The 15,303-nt window shown below is 38.6% G+C and overlaps 1 protein-coding gene across 2 annotated transcripts in view; it reads left to right on the plus strand.

Annotated features, from left to right (window-relative positions):
* Positions 1-6,053: 6,053 nt before the first annotated feature.
* The window catches only part of LOC109910684 (lysine-specific histone demethylase 1B), a 59,271-nt gene continuing 50,021 nt past the window's right edge, over positions 6,054-15,303 (plus strand). For both annotated transcript variants that reach the window (XM_048606668.1, XM_020509914.2), the window contains exons 1-3: positions 6,054-6,249; positions 8,443-8,619; positions 12,694-12,768. In XM_048606668.1, the coding sequence (XP_048462625.1) occupies positions 6,073-6,249; positions 8,443-8,619; positions 12,694-12,768 (429 nt within the window). In that variant the 5' untranslated portion in view covers positions 6,054-6,072. The remainder of the gene's footprint in view (positions 6,250-8,442; positions 8,620-12,693; positions 12,769-15,303) is intronic.

A 15,303-nucleotide genomic window follows, 5' to 3' on the forward strand; every position in this document is an offset into this window, starting at 1 on the left:
TTTCGGGTCGGGACCCTTCTTCAGAAATGATTTCTGAAGAAGGGTCCTGACTCAAAGTCAACTTTCTTGCTCCTCTGGTGCTGCCTGGCCTGCGGTGTTCCTCCAGCTCCACACTGTGACATACAGACCTTGACTGGTCTTCCTGGATCAATTTGGGCACATACCTGTTATTACTGACAACATTTTGCTACATCTGTTTCCATTCCTTGCCATCATAGCATCTGCCTTTCCCCCTCAAAATGGCTTCCTTGTGGCATGCACGTCCATGGTATATTTTGAGGTGATGCAGAGTCTTGTGTTCTGCTACCACCTTTTTCCTTTTTTGCCAGATGGCATCAGCACTTTAACCACTCCTTGTTCTTCCCATTGATTTTTCTCTTCCTGTTTGGTACCCCTGTGTAAATGTACCATGTTTATTTTCTCCAAACCAGTTGCTTCCTGATGCTGAGGACCTGTTCCGACTGCCTTCTAAGCTCCTCATTTGCCCGTTAGTTACCTAATTGAATGGGGTCTGCAGTTTTCTGATGTGCTTTAAATTTTTATCACTGCTGCCTCTAGTGGTATTCTAGCAGCTTCTGCTAATTCCTTAATTAATGTTTCATGGTGGTTATTTCCAAAACCCCAAAGGCTTACCTACTGTCTGTAAAAAAAAATGTAAGTTTGTAGAGTGCAGTATCACATTGTATGCTAATCTGTATTGAACATTTCAATGTGTTTTTAAAGTTCCTATGTCTTTTCTCTGGTACATGTGAAATGTAGATGATCACTATCTATCTTTTGGTTTTGTATATCTACAGATTACCATGTTTTAATAACATTTTCTAACATATTGGTGCTAATTCTTAAGTACTAGGACTTTGATACAAAGTTTTAACTACCAAATCAAATTAATTTTTTAAAAAAATCCTGCAGTTCTCTTTTCCTTTTAACTGTTCCAAATTCTCAAAACTAATTGATTTAACTGTTTCTCTCTTCTCATGATTCTTAGAAACATTCTTACAATGTTCTTAACAACAATAATCAAACAATTCAATTTGATCCCAGGCACTAACACCTTTGAACAGGTTCATCCTTTACATTTAGACATTTCACAATTCCAGATTCAAACAAACTAACAAGAAATAATTTTTAAAAAATTGTTCTTTTGCTGTTTGTCTCTATGGAAATGTGTGGGGGTTATTATATTCCCTGACTGCTGCACAGGAGCAAACAACAAAGGAAGGTATCTCACTTATGCTCCTCATCTCATCTGGCTTGACTCCGTCATGAGTAATTCGTTGTGCCTGCTTGTACAACCTTTTCCGACCACGTGGTCCGGGCATACCTATTCTGCTAGCGGCTCCTGAGGAGTCTGACCCCTTTAATTTCTTTGGCTTTCTCACTTAACACACTCCCACACCAGTCCGCCAGCATGGTGCCATCACCATATCTAGCACTTGTCCTGAGTTGTCTTTCAGATTCTTTGGGTCGCATGTACATCTGTTTGGTATGGCTATCTGCTGTAATTGAGTGGTAAATTAAAACACATTCCCCCAAATGCAACACTAATGCAGGGATGTTACATAACCTCCAGTGACTGTGCCAAACTGTCATGGGGTCACATTGACAAGCTAAAAAGAGGACTTCAGGAAAACCAGGCAATAATCTTTCATTTCATACAACCGTCAAGAGGAAATCATCTTCATATTGAAGTGAAAAGCTCATTCTGGTGGGTTACAGAATGCCGTCATGCATAATACAATTGCCACACTTCAACATTCATGTGTCCCATGTTATCTTTGTTTCCCACCATCGTTTATAGGCATTGGATGTTCTTTTACCCACCACCTAAGAGAGCATGGTTTCTACACTACTAGCCTTGAATATTTTGTTTATAGTTCTCACACACTTTAGCCATGTAGCCAATGAAAAGTAAAGCTTTAATCCTTGACTATCTTAACCCTTTCACCTTTACAGTTATTTCTGTTACTTTCTTGATGCTTAGACAATTCAAACAAAGTTCCATTCTTGACAAAGATTTGGCAATAACATCATTTTACAATGTGACTTATCTTTATAGATGCCACAGTGGCTCAGTGGTTACTGCTGCTGCCTAATAGCGCTAGAGGACCTGGGTTCGATTCCAGCCCTGGGTGACTGTCTGTGTGGAGTTTGCATGTTATCCCCATGTTTGCATAGGTTTGCTCCAAGTGCTTTGGTACCCTCCCACAGTGCAAAAATATGCAGGTTAGGTGAAGTTGTCATGCTAAATTGTCCCATTGTGTCCAGTGATGCGCAGGCGTAGCCATGATAAATGCAGGGTTACTGGGATAGGGTAGGGTCTGGGGCTGGGTGGGATTGTCTTCAGGTGGTCAATGCAGACTCAGTGAGCTGAATGACCTCCTTCCGCACAGTAGGGATTCTATGATCTCTAAGTAAGAAGGCTATATTAGCGAACTCTATTGTAGGCCAACATTTTGGTTGTTGAATTTTTCCACAAATGTTAAGAGCTTGTGGTCATTATGTACCAGTGTTTTCCTTTTACCTCTGTGGCATGTTGTTTCCAAAATATTTAAGAACCAGTAGCAATGCCTGAATTTCTTTTTCCAGTGTAGGGTGTCACTTTTGGTTTCTATTTAAATTTTTTTGGTGAAGTTCCATTGGCTGTTGTGTGCCTGACTCCTCATCTTGTAGTAGCACTGTGCCTAACTACTGTCAATTGCCACGGTAGGGTTTGTGAAATTGGGAGCAGGTGACACTGATTTATTGAACAAGTTGCATTTTAGTGCTTCAAACATTGCATGGCTACACTACCATAGCTGTCTTTTGTAATAAATCTGTCCAGTGGAGGAGCTGTAGTGCTGATGTTTCTTACAAAATTAAACCAGAAACCCCACATTCCCAAAAATCTCAGTTTTCCTGTTGTTTCAAGGGCAGGGCATTCCACTAAAGTTTGTATTTTGCTGTTATTAGCAGTGCTTGACCTTGGTGTGTACTCTGCCATAAGTAGGGTACCTGCATTTCTTCATAAATTCAATTTTGGTAAGGTTCATCACCTAAATCAGCGGAATGTAATTTTCAAAATAAACTTTTAATTGTTCCAAGTGAAAATGCATATTACGATGTAAGGATAAAGCACCCAATTGGAAAAGTATATTTACCATTTCTGGAAAGTGATTGAGACTTTTGTTTTAGCATAAATGATATTACCTGGCTTGTGAAAAGACTGTATGTTTTGTGACAAAGGCTGATTTCTCTAGCTTTGCATATTAGAAGAATCTGCCAGTATCCTTTACGCTAACTTATTTCAGTAATAAATCTAGCACTGTCAACACTATCGAATAGACTTCCAAGGAATTAGTTGAGAATCTGCTTTGTAGATGCTGAATTTGATTGAACCATCAGGCCTGGGCATTGATATGACTGGGGAGCTCCAGCTGCTTTGAGAGGGTTCGAATGAGTGGTTTTCCGACTTTGATTTCTGCTTTCACCTGGGCTTGTTTCTTTGGACCTAATCTAAGAATCCTGTTTCATAGGAAATGATTCCCTTGTGTCCATATCGTGTAGCTAAAGTTTTATACATGCGAGCTTGTTGCTGTAGATTCCTTCAAATTCTGTATGTAGTCTTATTCTGGTTGCAAATATTGAAAGCATGCCAGCTGGCCTCCATAATAGTTTAGTGTCACCTAACCAAAGGGACTCAATTTAGGGGTTGCCTGGGCCCCTTTCTTCCTCATTCGCACTACCCCTTTCATCTTCCACTGTTATTACTACCTGAAATATCTGTATTTGCTTATCCTGTGGCTGACAGTGATACTGCTTCAACACATTGATGTGATGCAACCTATTATTTTTCCAGTGATCTTGGGTATCTATCAAATAATTAGCTTTACCGAACCTTTTGAGTACCTTTTTATATGGCCCACTGAATTGTACTTTGTGGTAATGTTGTAAACGCGGTAATATTAACACCTTTAATCTTTGGTTGAAATGTTTGTGGTTAGGCATGCTTAGCAACCCATTTATTCTTCGTTGTCATAATGCTGTAAGGTGTTTTGAGCTCCCTCTGGTCTAAAACCATTCCTGGGTTAGTTTCAGGGGACCTCTTACCTTGTGTCCATAAACTAGTTCAAAAGGACTAAAACTAGTAGATTCATCAGGTGAATCTCGAGTGCCAACCAACAGAAATTTCAGTTCTTTGTCCCAATCACAAGGATTTTCATGACCGCATGTCCCGATTTATTATTTTGATGATTTGACGGTACCTTTCTAAAGTTCCTTGTGTCTATTGGGGTAAGCTAAAGACCTTAACTGTGTTATACCCAGACTATACTCATTCTAGAAAATGTTTATGCATAATAGTGGAAGTTTGATATGGATTACCAATGGAGTTCCAGGTGGATCAAGTGAAGACCTCTACCTTAACAATAACTATGCTTGAGGATATAATCTGAGAATAGAGCTGCCATATCCAGAATAGTAAGGATATTTTCGTGTTCAGCTATTACTTTCAGTAAGGGTCCCACTGCTAACACACTAAAAAATGCTTCCTCAGAAATTTGTGTAGGAATTAAAGATAACAGTATTATTTCATTTTATTGTTTTCTCACCGTCTGACATGTATAGCATACTTAACAAAACTAGACCATATTCTTCTTGTGAAGACTCAGCAAGTACAAATGTCAACATATGTGTTTGGTCTTCTGGATTCTTACGTGTTACATCAGGAATTTAATGAGTAATCCTTAATGTCCATTGACATTATTTGGGTGGTACCACTGTCTAATGAGGTATTATCCATTCACAGGACTATGAAGAGGCCTCCAATTCTGAAAAGGAAGTTAACTCCTCCTGCTTTGGCTTGAACTGATTGAGCTGTTACTTAACTCTTGGTTGACTTGCTGAGTGTCAGAAGATTTATTGAATGCCTCTTTCATATTATTCAAGTTTCCAAGGAAAGTTTTGGATAAACAAATCTGTCTTTGGTGCCAACTTGACCTCATATGATGAACTTTTTGGAGATATTACTCGGTTACACAGATGGAAGAAAAGTTCTTGAAACCTTTTCCTGCAGCATTTTGACTCCTTGACTTCACTTGGCCATTTGTGGCTATGAGAGAAGCTACTATTTTTGCTCTGGCCAAATTATTCCCTATGGTTGGGTCAACTCCACCTGCAGCCAAGCCGTGGACAATCCCTGCAATTATTGTCCCAGAATTAGGTCACACTCTTAAGTGCTCCTGATACAAGGACACAGGCATATATGGACTGCTTGAAGAAAATTACTAAAACCAGTACATGTTCTCGTGGAAAAGGTGTACCTTTCCTCAATAAGAATTTGGATGGCATTTGTATCTGTTGGTATAACTAAAGGTTTACCCACAAAATTTGAGGAATAAGAAATTTCTTTCTCTTGAATTTGTTACAATTTGCAAGTATCTTGTATAATTCTGTATTTGAAAGGGGGGAAAAAAACACTTTCAGCCAATGTGTTTTGGTTCTTGAGGGAAAAAGATAATATGGCATGTTCAGATGGCTGGCACTGAGAATGTGTAGATAGATAGATATCACCATCACCGGCAGCTTGCTCAGAAATCACAGAAAGAAGGTTTCTTCCACATGCTCTCCAAGAGGATAATTGAGTTTCTCAATGGTTTCATAATAGGGATATTTCAAGAAACAGGAGAGTTGAGCTGGGAAGGTCTTTTCCCTGCCCTCGGCTGGTTACTAACTGAAAAACCAATCAATCTCCAAGCATAATATACATCCAGATGTTTGTAAACCCAGGCAAAATGTCTGCATTTAACAAACAGTTATTGCAATACTTGTAACTACGAAGAAATGCATTGTTCAAAATAACTTCATTTCTTTATATTGTGCTTTTTAAAGACAAAATCAGATCTACAGAACTTTGAAATAAATCCATTTTTCCACATCGTTCCTTCAAAAACTCAAGTTTATAAATTAAATATGAAGCATCTTAGTAACACTATGAAGATTTATAATAGCAGTTTCAGAAAAAAATACTAAATTTAATCTTTACCTTATTCATAACTTGAATTAACTTTGAATTTGTTGTGGTCAGTTGCAGGAATGAGTCCTTACTTCCAACCATTCTATCAGCCCAATGAATGTGGAAAGGCCCTTTGTGTGAGACCAGATGTGATGGAACTGGATGAGTTGTATGAGTTTCCTGAATATTCCCGGGATCCTACAATGTACTTGGCGTTGAGAAATCTAATTTTGGCTCTTTGGCATATTAATTGCAAAGTAAGCCTGTAGCATGTTTAATTTCTAGTTCCATTCCATTACTCATTTCTTTTGTTTATTCTTATGCCATATCTTCTGAAAATGACATCAACAGAGTTCCACAGGTAACATTTTTCTTATGGCCAATATCTATGAATCCAGATAATAAGTTGACATATATTGTTTGAATGTGGCAGACGTTGTAATAATGCACTATCCTGGACTCTTGCTTCCAAGGAGTACTCTATCAAGTTTACAACATGCTTAGATGACTCTTCTTTGCTCCCCTTTTATTCTTAGTCTATGTGTTTGAAGGCTAAATCTTATCTGGTTAAGATCAACTAAGCTTCACAGGAGTTGAACCTAAGACTATATTTTGCAAACATCAGTACCAGCAATATTTGCATGTGTATCAAAAGAAATCCCAGTATTTACTTTAATTTAGTACTTTACTAGAAAGTTTCCTAAACTGTTCCCAAAGTAATGCAAGAGAACACCGTGTGGAGCTGGAGGAACACAGCAGGCCAGGAAGCATCAAAGGAGTAGGAAAGTTGAAGTTTCGAGTCCTGCTTTTCCAATTCTGAAGCAAGCAAAATTGAAATTACAAAATATTGAAATTCCAAGTATCACCAAATTAAATTTCCTTGTTTTATCATCCCTGGTTTGTTTGTTAAACCATTTGTGCTCAGGTTTATTTCTTGTTTGTGTGAATGATTTTGAATCTCTTTGTGAATGTTTGACATTTGCTCAGCAAATTAGTGGTGGCATGTGAATGACTTGTATCTTATAATATAGAATGAAGCTTAAAACCCAAAAGTGAAAAGTTATTTGTTACAAAAGGCAGCAAGTTGAAGGTCCTATTATCTTCCAGCTTGAGAGCAAAAGTGAGCATGTTGCTGATTGTGTTGAGAGTTTGGGTAGTTTATATGCAAGAATGCTTTTGAATACAGAAGATCCACATGTCTGAAATTAATGGCATTACATCAAATTAAAAGCGCATTCAAGTATTTACTTCCAGCTGGTTATCCGTACAGTCAAAACATTTGTTCGTGGGACAGAACTTGAGATTTGAGCTCAGAAAACACATTGTTATTAGAAAACAAGTTCTGTCTTTATGATTCTGCTTTCTTTTGTACTAGACATTTCAATATTTTCACTTCGACTTGCTCTTATACCACCTTGATATTACAGTCCTTTTTGTTGATCTAAAAATCTTTAGTTATCGTACAGTTTTACCTAGTATGTATTTCAGTTTGCATTTGAATAAATTGGCTTGCTTATTAGATCCACTTGATGCTGTCTTCCCTCTACTATCCTTTCTCTCTTACTGATTCCGTCATGGCACCACTTGACTTTGCATTTAATATTAGTGACCATTTGACTCATTTTGCTTCTATTGGTACTGATTCTTCAACTAAAGTATTCATCAAATTGCAATTCTCTGTCTGTTTCCTTAATATTTTTCTACTTCTCAAATATTTTTTCAGTTATTTATGTTTTGGTTTTCTATATTTAAATAATGTATTGTGAAATGGGGGAAGCATTCCCCTAATCTCCTTTAGTTCTTCTAAGAATATTTTTGAGTTTATTCTGAACTAGCATTTTTGAATATGCATTGTTGCATCTGAGTGATTTCCAATTTTCCTCTGTACAGGCTTTTTAATTAAGCTTTGTAAAGATTTTTCGTTGTATTTTGCATTTATTATTGGTGCATTAGTCAATGTTTACTCTGATGATTACAATGGATCTAATTTAAACATTTTGCATCCTTCCTTGAATTTTGTTCAATAATAACAAGTCTTGTTCGCTAATTGAATTTCAGATTGTTTTCACCATAGCTCAGGAGCTGCACCTGCCATTCTTTTGTATGTTGTCTAGAAGATGATTATATAAACTGCCCCTTGTAACTTACTTGGCACACTACTGTGAAACAATCATGACACGTGTTTACTAATGTACACTGTAATTAACTTATACATTCCTGTTAGAAAAATCAGTGCAGGGTTCATGGTGCAAAGTTAATTGGGGTCTTTAAGTGCAGTGATGTTGCTTAATTAGAATGTTCAGACATTGTGCAATATGGACATTGAGCTGGAAATTGCAGTTAAAAAGGTAGAGCTATCAACAAAATATAAGATGTGTTCAGTGGATAAAGTTCATTTGTCTTCCTGCCATCTGTCTAAAAGAAAATGCTAAATTGTCTTTCATCTGCAGGAGGTTCTTACCCCACAAAAGTGTGGAAACCATATAGTTGTTCGAGGGCTTGTTCGTATTCGCTGTGTCCTGGAAGTGGAGAAGATCTTGTATTTTGTGACAAGAAAGGGCTTGGTCAACACTGGGGTCTTGGCTGTTAACCCAGATCATCCCCTCCTACCCAATTATTATCACAAGGTTAGATAGTGCATGTTGCTTCTTTTTTTTAGATCTTTTTAAACATAATTTCTAAAAACCTGATTTCTAAACAAGGTGGAGAAAAAGACGCTTTTAGGGTAATTCAATTTAAAAAGTAAATTTGATTTTGTGAATAGTAGATAATATACTTCAAAACAACACTACTTGAAAGTAGTTCACTTGTCTGACTTGATAATGTACAAATTTCACTGGATAATGTGATTGTAAAATGAAAGAAAATAATCCTGTGTTCATTTATTTTGCTTTATATTACTTTAATTATTAATGTTTGTGGGTGTTCTTGGATACTTGCAAAATCCCTCTCATTATATGTTGCCAAGCTGTTCAAATTGTAACTCCAAGGGTCAAGCAGATGAAAAACCAACAGTTAAACATTCTTGTTTAATTATTTCACAATTATGAATAAAATGAAATTTACAGTACTAAGAGGTAAAATGACCTGTTGCATCCACAATGGTTGCAAACAACTATCAAGTTTAATCATCCTTTCTCGCTCAATGCCCATAACTGCACATCCATATACGTTCTAAAAGAAATGAGGGTTTCTGCCTCTACCACCCTTTTTAAGGTAGTAAATTCCAGACACCCTCAACTTGGTGAAATGAGCTTTCCTAAATTTTCTGCTACTTCTTCTTAAAATGACAGACAGGCAGCCAAATCAAATCAGCCTCCCTGTTCCTGTATTTGCCACACAGCAAAATTAAAACATTCAGTGACCCTCAAAATTGACCCAAGACTTGCTGAATAACCAGTATCAGACTTGGTGAATGACTGATAGCAGACACTAAATTTGTAGCTGAAATAAAACAAGTAACAATTTATTAGTAATACAGTAGTTCTGGAAGAGCAAAGTTAAACCTCATGGTAATCTAATTAGTCAATAATTTAAACTCTATCTTCTTTGATTGTGGCAACACCACCCCCCCCCGCACGCATGCGCGCGCGCGCGCACACACACACACACACACACACACACACACACACACACACACACACTCAAAGGCTGACAAATAGACATAGTTAAGGGATAAAAAAGGTAATTGACCAGTTTACCTAGGCAGATTCCACATACCGTAATATCACAGACACATGGATTGTGTTTTGCTTAGTTTCTGAAGATACCGATGCATGCAAATAGCTTCCAGTAGACTGAGGAATATTCACTTAATACTTATAACTGCTTTTATTATCCGAACTTTGAATAAGTTGATAAGGGAGGATAGCCAAGGACCTTTGACCTATAGTCAAAGCCACAATCTTTCTGACTTAGTTCAAAACCAGTTTAAACTTTGGTTTCTCTTTCTTTCTTAGATTGGTTGTCTCCCAAAAGGGCCTCTGTTAACTTTCAAACATCTATCATCTATTTGATCATAATTCATCTCTAGAACCAAAACATCTACAGCATTTTTTGAACAAGAATCAACCTGCAAATAATTTCCAGTCCGAGCTTAAGCAAACATCAGTTTGTCTGTTTTTTTTAAAATCTGTTGCTGACAGTCTAATGGCCACCTTCAGCTCTCAGCTCAGTTCAACCAAAAATGATAAAAATAATAAAAATAAAATGAAAAATCAGTGAGGGTTCTAACACAGTTTATTCAAAAATATGCCATCAGTTAATTGACCTCTCTGCTGGGAGAAACAGTCTATCCAGCCTAGTTCCCTCATAAAACTTTACACCTTGGTTGAATCTTTCTTTAGCTGTTTCTGTTCTAAAGAAAACAACCCTAGGTCTATCTAATCTATCTTCAGCTAAAACTCTTAATTCCTGGCAGCATCCTCATAAGTCACCTCTGTACAGACTTTAGCATTTGTTTCCTGCAATGCATTAGCATTGTAACTAGTGTAATGTAACTAGAGTTTTGCAGAAATGGAATGTTAACCTCTCTGGTGTTACTCTATATGAATTGGTCAATAAAGGGGAATTATGCCTAGTGATTTGCTATCATCAGATAAATTCATTTGGAGTGAATTTATTATAATTGCACAAATGTTGCCTATCATTCATTAGAATTGCCCCTTCCTGTTAAATTCTTTTAAGCTTTTGCAAGGCTACTTGTTCTAAGTGGGACATTGAAATGGCCCATATTCACCTAGAACCTTTGTGAATGAGGTGCAAACAACTTCCTGTTTCATGAAGCAGTCAGATTGAGGAATTGTTAATCAACAGTACAGACTCTGAACCGTGAAGTTAGAAAAGCAAATGTTGTCTCAAGTCAGGAAACAGAATCCACAAGTAAGTAAATATTTGATTTAATAGAGCAGAAACAAGCCAAGTTATTTTTAAAAATAATTTAAAAACGAATGGAATAATAACTAAAATTTGAATGACTGAAACTCCATACTTGTAGAAGTTAATTTTCAAGAAGTTTTTTCCTTAATTGGAGTCACTGCACTTTTAGAAAGGGTACACAGTGTAATAGGCAAGCTGTAACTTTTTGTGATTTCAGTTCACAGTTTTGGTGCAAGTACAGCAACTTGGCAAACTCAGTATACTTAAATGGACAGCTAGAAAGTGAGGTGCCATTTTCAGAGCTTATGGCAGCAAGGTGTATCTCAATACTTACTGTAAACTTTGTCTCAATTACTTTTACAGTAAATTCTAGCCTGTAATTGATTTTTGTGTTAAAGTTCATCTTGCTATTAACTTCCACCAGAAATATTAAAATTCCTCCTTGATGTGAAACGGAGTATAATTTATCATTTCCGAAGTGCCAGATACATTAACAGGGTGATAGTTACTATTTGGTCCATCAGTCTCCTGTTTCATGTTAAGTTCCCCACCATTTTTCTCTGTTGTAAATTTGGGAGTCCCACTTTATTTTCAGGGATTATATTTGCTTCTTGATTGTGCAATGTTAAGTACTTGTCACAGTCCCTCAGATAATGAAATGTCTCTGCTTGCATACAGCAAGATATGGACAACATTCAGATTTGGGCTGGTAAGTGGCACGTAAAATTCAAGTCCATGGCCACCTCCAACAAGGCAGAATCTAACCATCTCCCCATGATGTTTAATGGCATACTAATAACTATGAACTTCCCACCATCGATATCCTTGTTATTAATATTGAAGGGAAAATTAACTGGACTTGTGATCTAAGTACTGTTGCATGAGAGGCTGAGAATTTTGCAATAACTACCTGTCCAGACTCTCCAAAGCCCGTGTGCTACCAAAAAGGCAGAAGTTAGGAGTGTGGATGCCTGAATGAGTGTAGCTCCACTAACTCTGGAGCAGCTCAATGCCTTTCAGGACAAAGTAACCAGTTATATACCAGTCTGAGTTGGCAACATGTGATGATTTCTTTGTCATATGGCCAAAATCCTGTGACTGTCCTAAAATGCAGTGTGGGTGTACGTGGACTGCAGCAGATCAAGAAGATCACTCCCCACCTGTGTCGCAAGGGCAATTAGGGATGGACAATAAATGCAGGCCTTGCTGGAGGTGTTCACATTCCCCAAACTGATTTATTAACTCAGTCCCTGAGATTCTTTGTCATTGCTATGACATCAGTTATTGATGTTGATGCCACTGAGAATTTTGAGTATCCCCTGGTGTTTTGGTAAATTAACTCCTCTCTGGGTAATTAATTTCAGCTAACACTTTTTTGAAAAAAATATGCCAGGTGCTTACTGAGGATTAGAAAGTGTAGAGTATTGCCAAACATTAGAGCACTGTAAGCATAGTTGTTTATTTGACCTTTGTTGGAATCTCCTGTTCAAATGACAATGTAACTGAAAAACAGATTAGAAAAGTAGTAAAACCTGTTCTTGGTTATTTCATGTTTTTTGCAACCATTGTGATATTAGTATGTTGATCTTGATTAGCAGCCCTCTAGGTGTTTGCTTTTTAAATAACTGAAAATTATTAGTTGAAATTTTGTTGCTTTTAAAATGTTCTATCACTTGTCATGTTATTGATTCAGTAGTTAACTTATTATTGAAAACGTAACAAACCAGTTCTCCTTGCTAAAGTTCTATCTGTTTGGTATTTGTATCAAGTATTTTTAAATTTGTGATTTATCAATTGTAGTGTATTATTTTTATTTTTTACAGAAACATGTTATTGTAATTGGTGCTGGTGCAGCAGGCTTAGCAGCTGCACAACAACTGCAAAATTTTGGAATTAAGGTAAGTCCGTTCTTTAGAAAACTTGTAATTAAAAATTGGGCACAAAAGCTAAACTTTAGCCAACTTCATCAAATTTGGCCAACATGTCTACTTGAAATAACTAAATTGGATCATTTTTCAAAGAAAATTTGTACCTTAAATTATTTGGTTGCCTTAATGGTTTGAATTAATATATTTTACACAAAGACATTCAATAAGAAGTGAGCTTGCAAATATTGACATTAGGCACTGAACATTACCAGGAGAAGGTCTGATAAAGACCCTGTGAAGTCAATTGACTGTCCTGTTTTGATGTTTAGATAATTGATGTGGTTGTTTTGAAAATGTATTAGAATTTGTTTTCCAATATTCCTGTTCTCTTTGCTCCTTTCACCCAGCTGGGGTACAGTTCCACGTGTGTTGTCTATTCCCTCTCCTTTTCACTGCAACTTTCCATTCTTTATTAGGGAGGGCATTACAATTGAGCTGTTTCTGTCCTTATTCATTGGTATCCATGAGGGGTTTATTTTTTAGTAGTAGTAACAGTTTCATGGTTACCAGTTGTTTATTCTCTTTCCATTACTTTTTTCTTCACAATTTTGAACAACACATGAGAGTAAAGTTGGTTAACGTAATTTGAAGGGACGTCTATTTTGACAGGGGATGAGATGGGGATGGGCGTAGAGTGCTTTTAATACTGTGTTTTACTTGTCAAAAGTACCTGGTAAAAGTCCAGTTTTAGATATCATCGTAAATGTTTGTTTTTTTTTTCAAACTTAATTGTCAATAAGGGTTTATGTGCTTGGTGACCTGTTGAGTCAGGAAATATTTAATGAAATAATGAAATTTTTTTTTTGTTCCAACTGTTGTTCCCAAACATTTTAGTCATTTAATCAGTATTGATGATACGTTGACAAATCTAGGGTCAGGGCATATGGTCTAAATATTGACAGAGATTTGTCAGGAGCAAATTTAAGAAATGCTACACATAGATGTGGTCGAAATTTTGACATCTCTTGTTCAGTTGGCAGTTCATGCTAAATCATTTAACTTTAAACCTAAGATAACAAGGTGTAGAGCTGGATGAACACAGCAGACCAAGCAGCATCAGAGGAGCAGGAAAGCTGACGTTTCAGGCCAATGTAACGGAGGAAGAGGTGGGGTCTAGGGCCAGTGTAGGTGTGGAAGAGGGATTGTTCCACGTAACCTACAGAGAGGCAGGTATAGCTTGGGCCTATGTGGGTACCCATGTCCACCCCCTTTGTCTGTAGGAAGTGGGAGGAATTGAAAGAGAAGTTGTTGAGGGTGAGGACGAGTTTGGCTAAGCGGATGAGGGTGTCAGTGGAGGGGGACTGGTTGGGCCTGCGGGACAGGAAGAAGCGGAGGGCCTTTAGGCCATCTGTATGGGGAATGCAGGTGTATAGGGACTGGACGTCCATGGTAAAAATGAGGTGTTGGGGACTGGGAAATTGGAAGTTCTGGAGGAGGTGGAGGGTGTGGGTGGTGTCACAGATGTAGATAGGGAGTTCCTGGACCAAGGGGGAGAAAATGGAGTCCAGATAGGTGGAGAGAAGTTCGGTGGGGCAGGAGCAGGCGGAGACAATGGGTCGACCAGGGCAGTCAGGTTTGTGGATTTTGAGAAGGAGATAGAAGCAGGCGGTGCAGGGTTGGGGAATGATGAGGTTGGAGGTTGTGGGTGGGAGGTCACCTGAGGTGATGAGGTTGTGGATGGTTTGGTGGTCGGGGATGGGGTCATGATCAAGGGGGTGGTAGGAGGTGGTGTCGGAGAGTTGGCGCCTGGCCTCGGCGATGTCGGTTACGTGGAACGATCCCTCTTCCGTACCTACACTGGCCCGAAACCCCACCTCTTCCTCGGTTACATTGATTGCATCAGCGCCGCCTTGTGCTCCCAGGAGGAGCTCGAACAGTTCATCCTCTTCACCAACACTTTCCACCCCAACCTTAAGTTCACCTGGACCATCTCTAATACCTCTCTCTCCTTCCTGGACCGCTCTGTCTCCATCTCTGGCAACCACCTAGAAACGATATCCATTTCAAGCCCACAGACTTCCACAGCTGCCTAGAATACACCTCCTCCCACCCACCTTCCTGCAAAAATGGCATCCCCTATTCCCAATTCCTTCGCCTCCACCGCATCTGCTCCCAGGATGAGGCATTCCACTCCCATACATCTCTGATGTCCTCCGTCCTCGTTTTTCAAGAACCTCAACATCCCCCCCCGACCTCAGCGGTCAAGAACGCCCTCGACCGTGTCTCTCGCATTTCCCGCAACTCATCCCTCACACTCCCTCCCCGCAATAACAACCAAAACAAAATCCCCCTCATCCTCACGTACCACCCCACCAAGCTCCGGATCCGACGCATCATCCTCCGACACTTCCGCCATCCTGCAATCCGACCCCACCACCAAAGACAATTTTCCCTCCCCACCCTTATCTGCTTTCTGGAGGGACCACTCTCTCCGTGACTCCCTTGTCTGCTCGACCCACCCCTCCAGCCCCACCACACCCAGCACTTTTCCCTGCAACCACAGGA

This window comes from Rhincodon typus, chromosome 2, assembly GCF_021869965.1.
Source record: "Rhincodon typus isolate 14 chromosome 2, sRhiTyp1.1, whole genome shotgun sequence".
NCBI lineage: Eukaryota > Metazoa > Chordata > Chondrichthyes > Orectolobiformes > Rhincodontidae > Rhincodon > Rhincodon typus.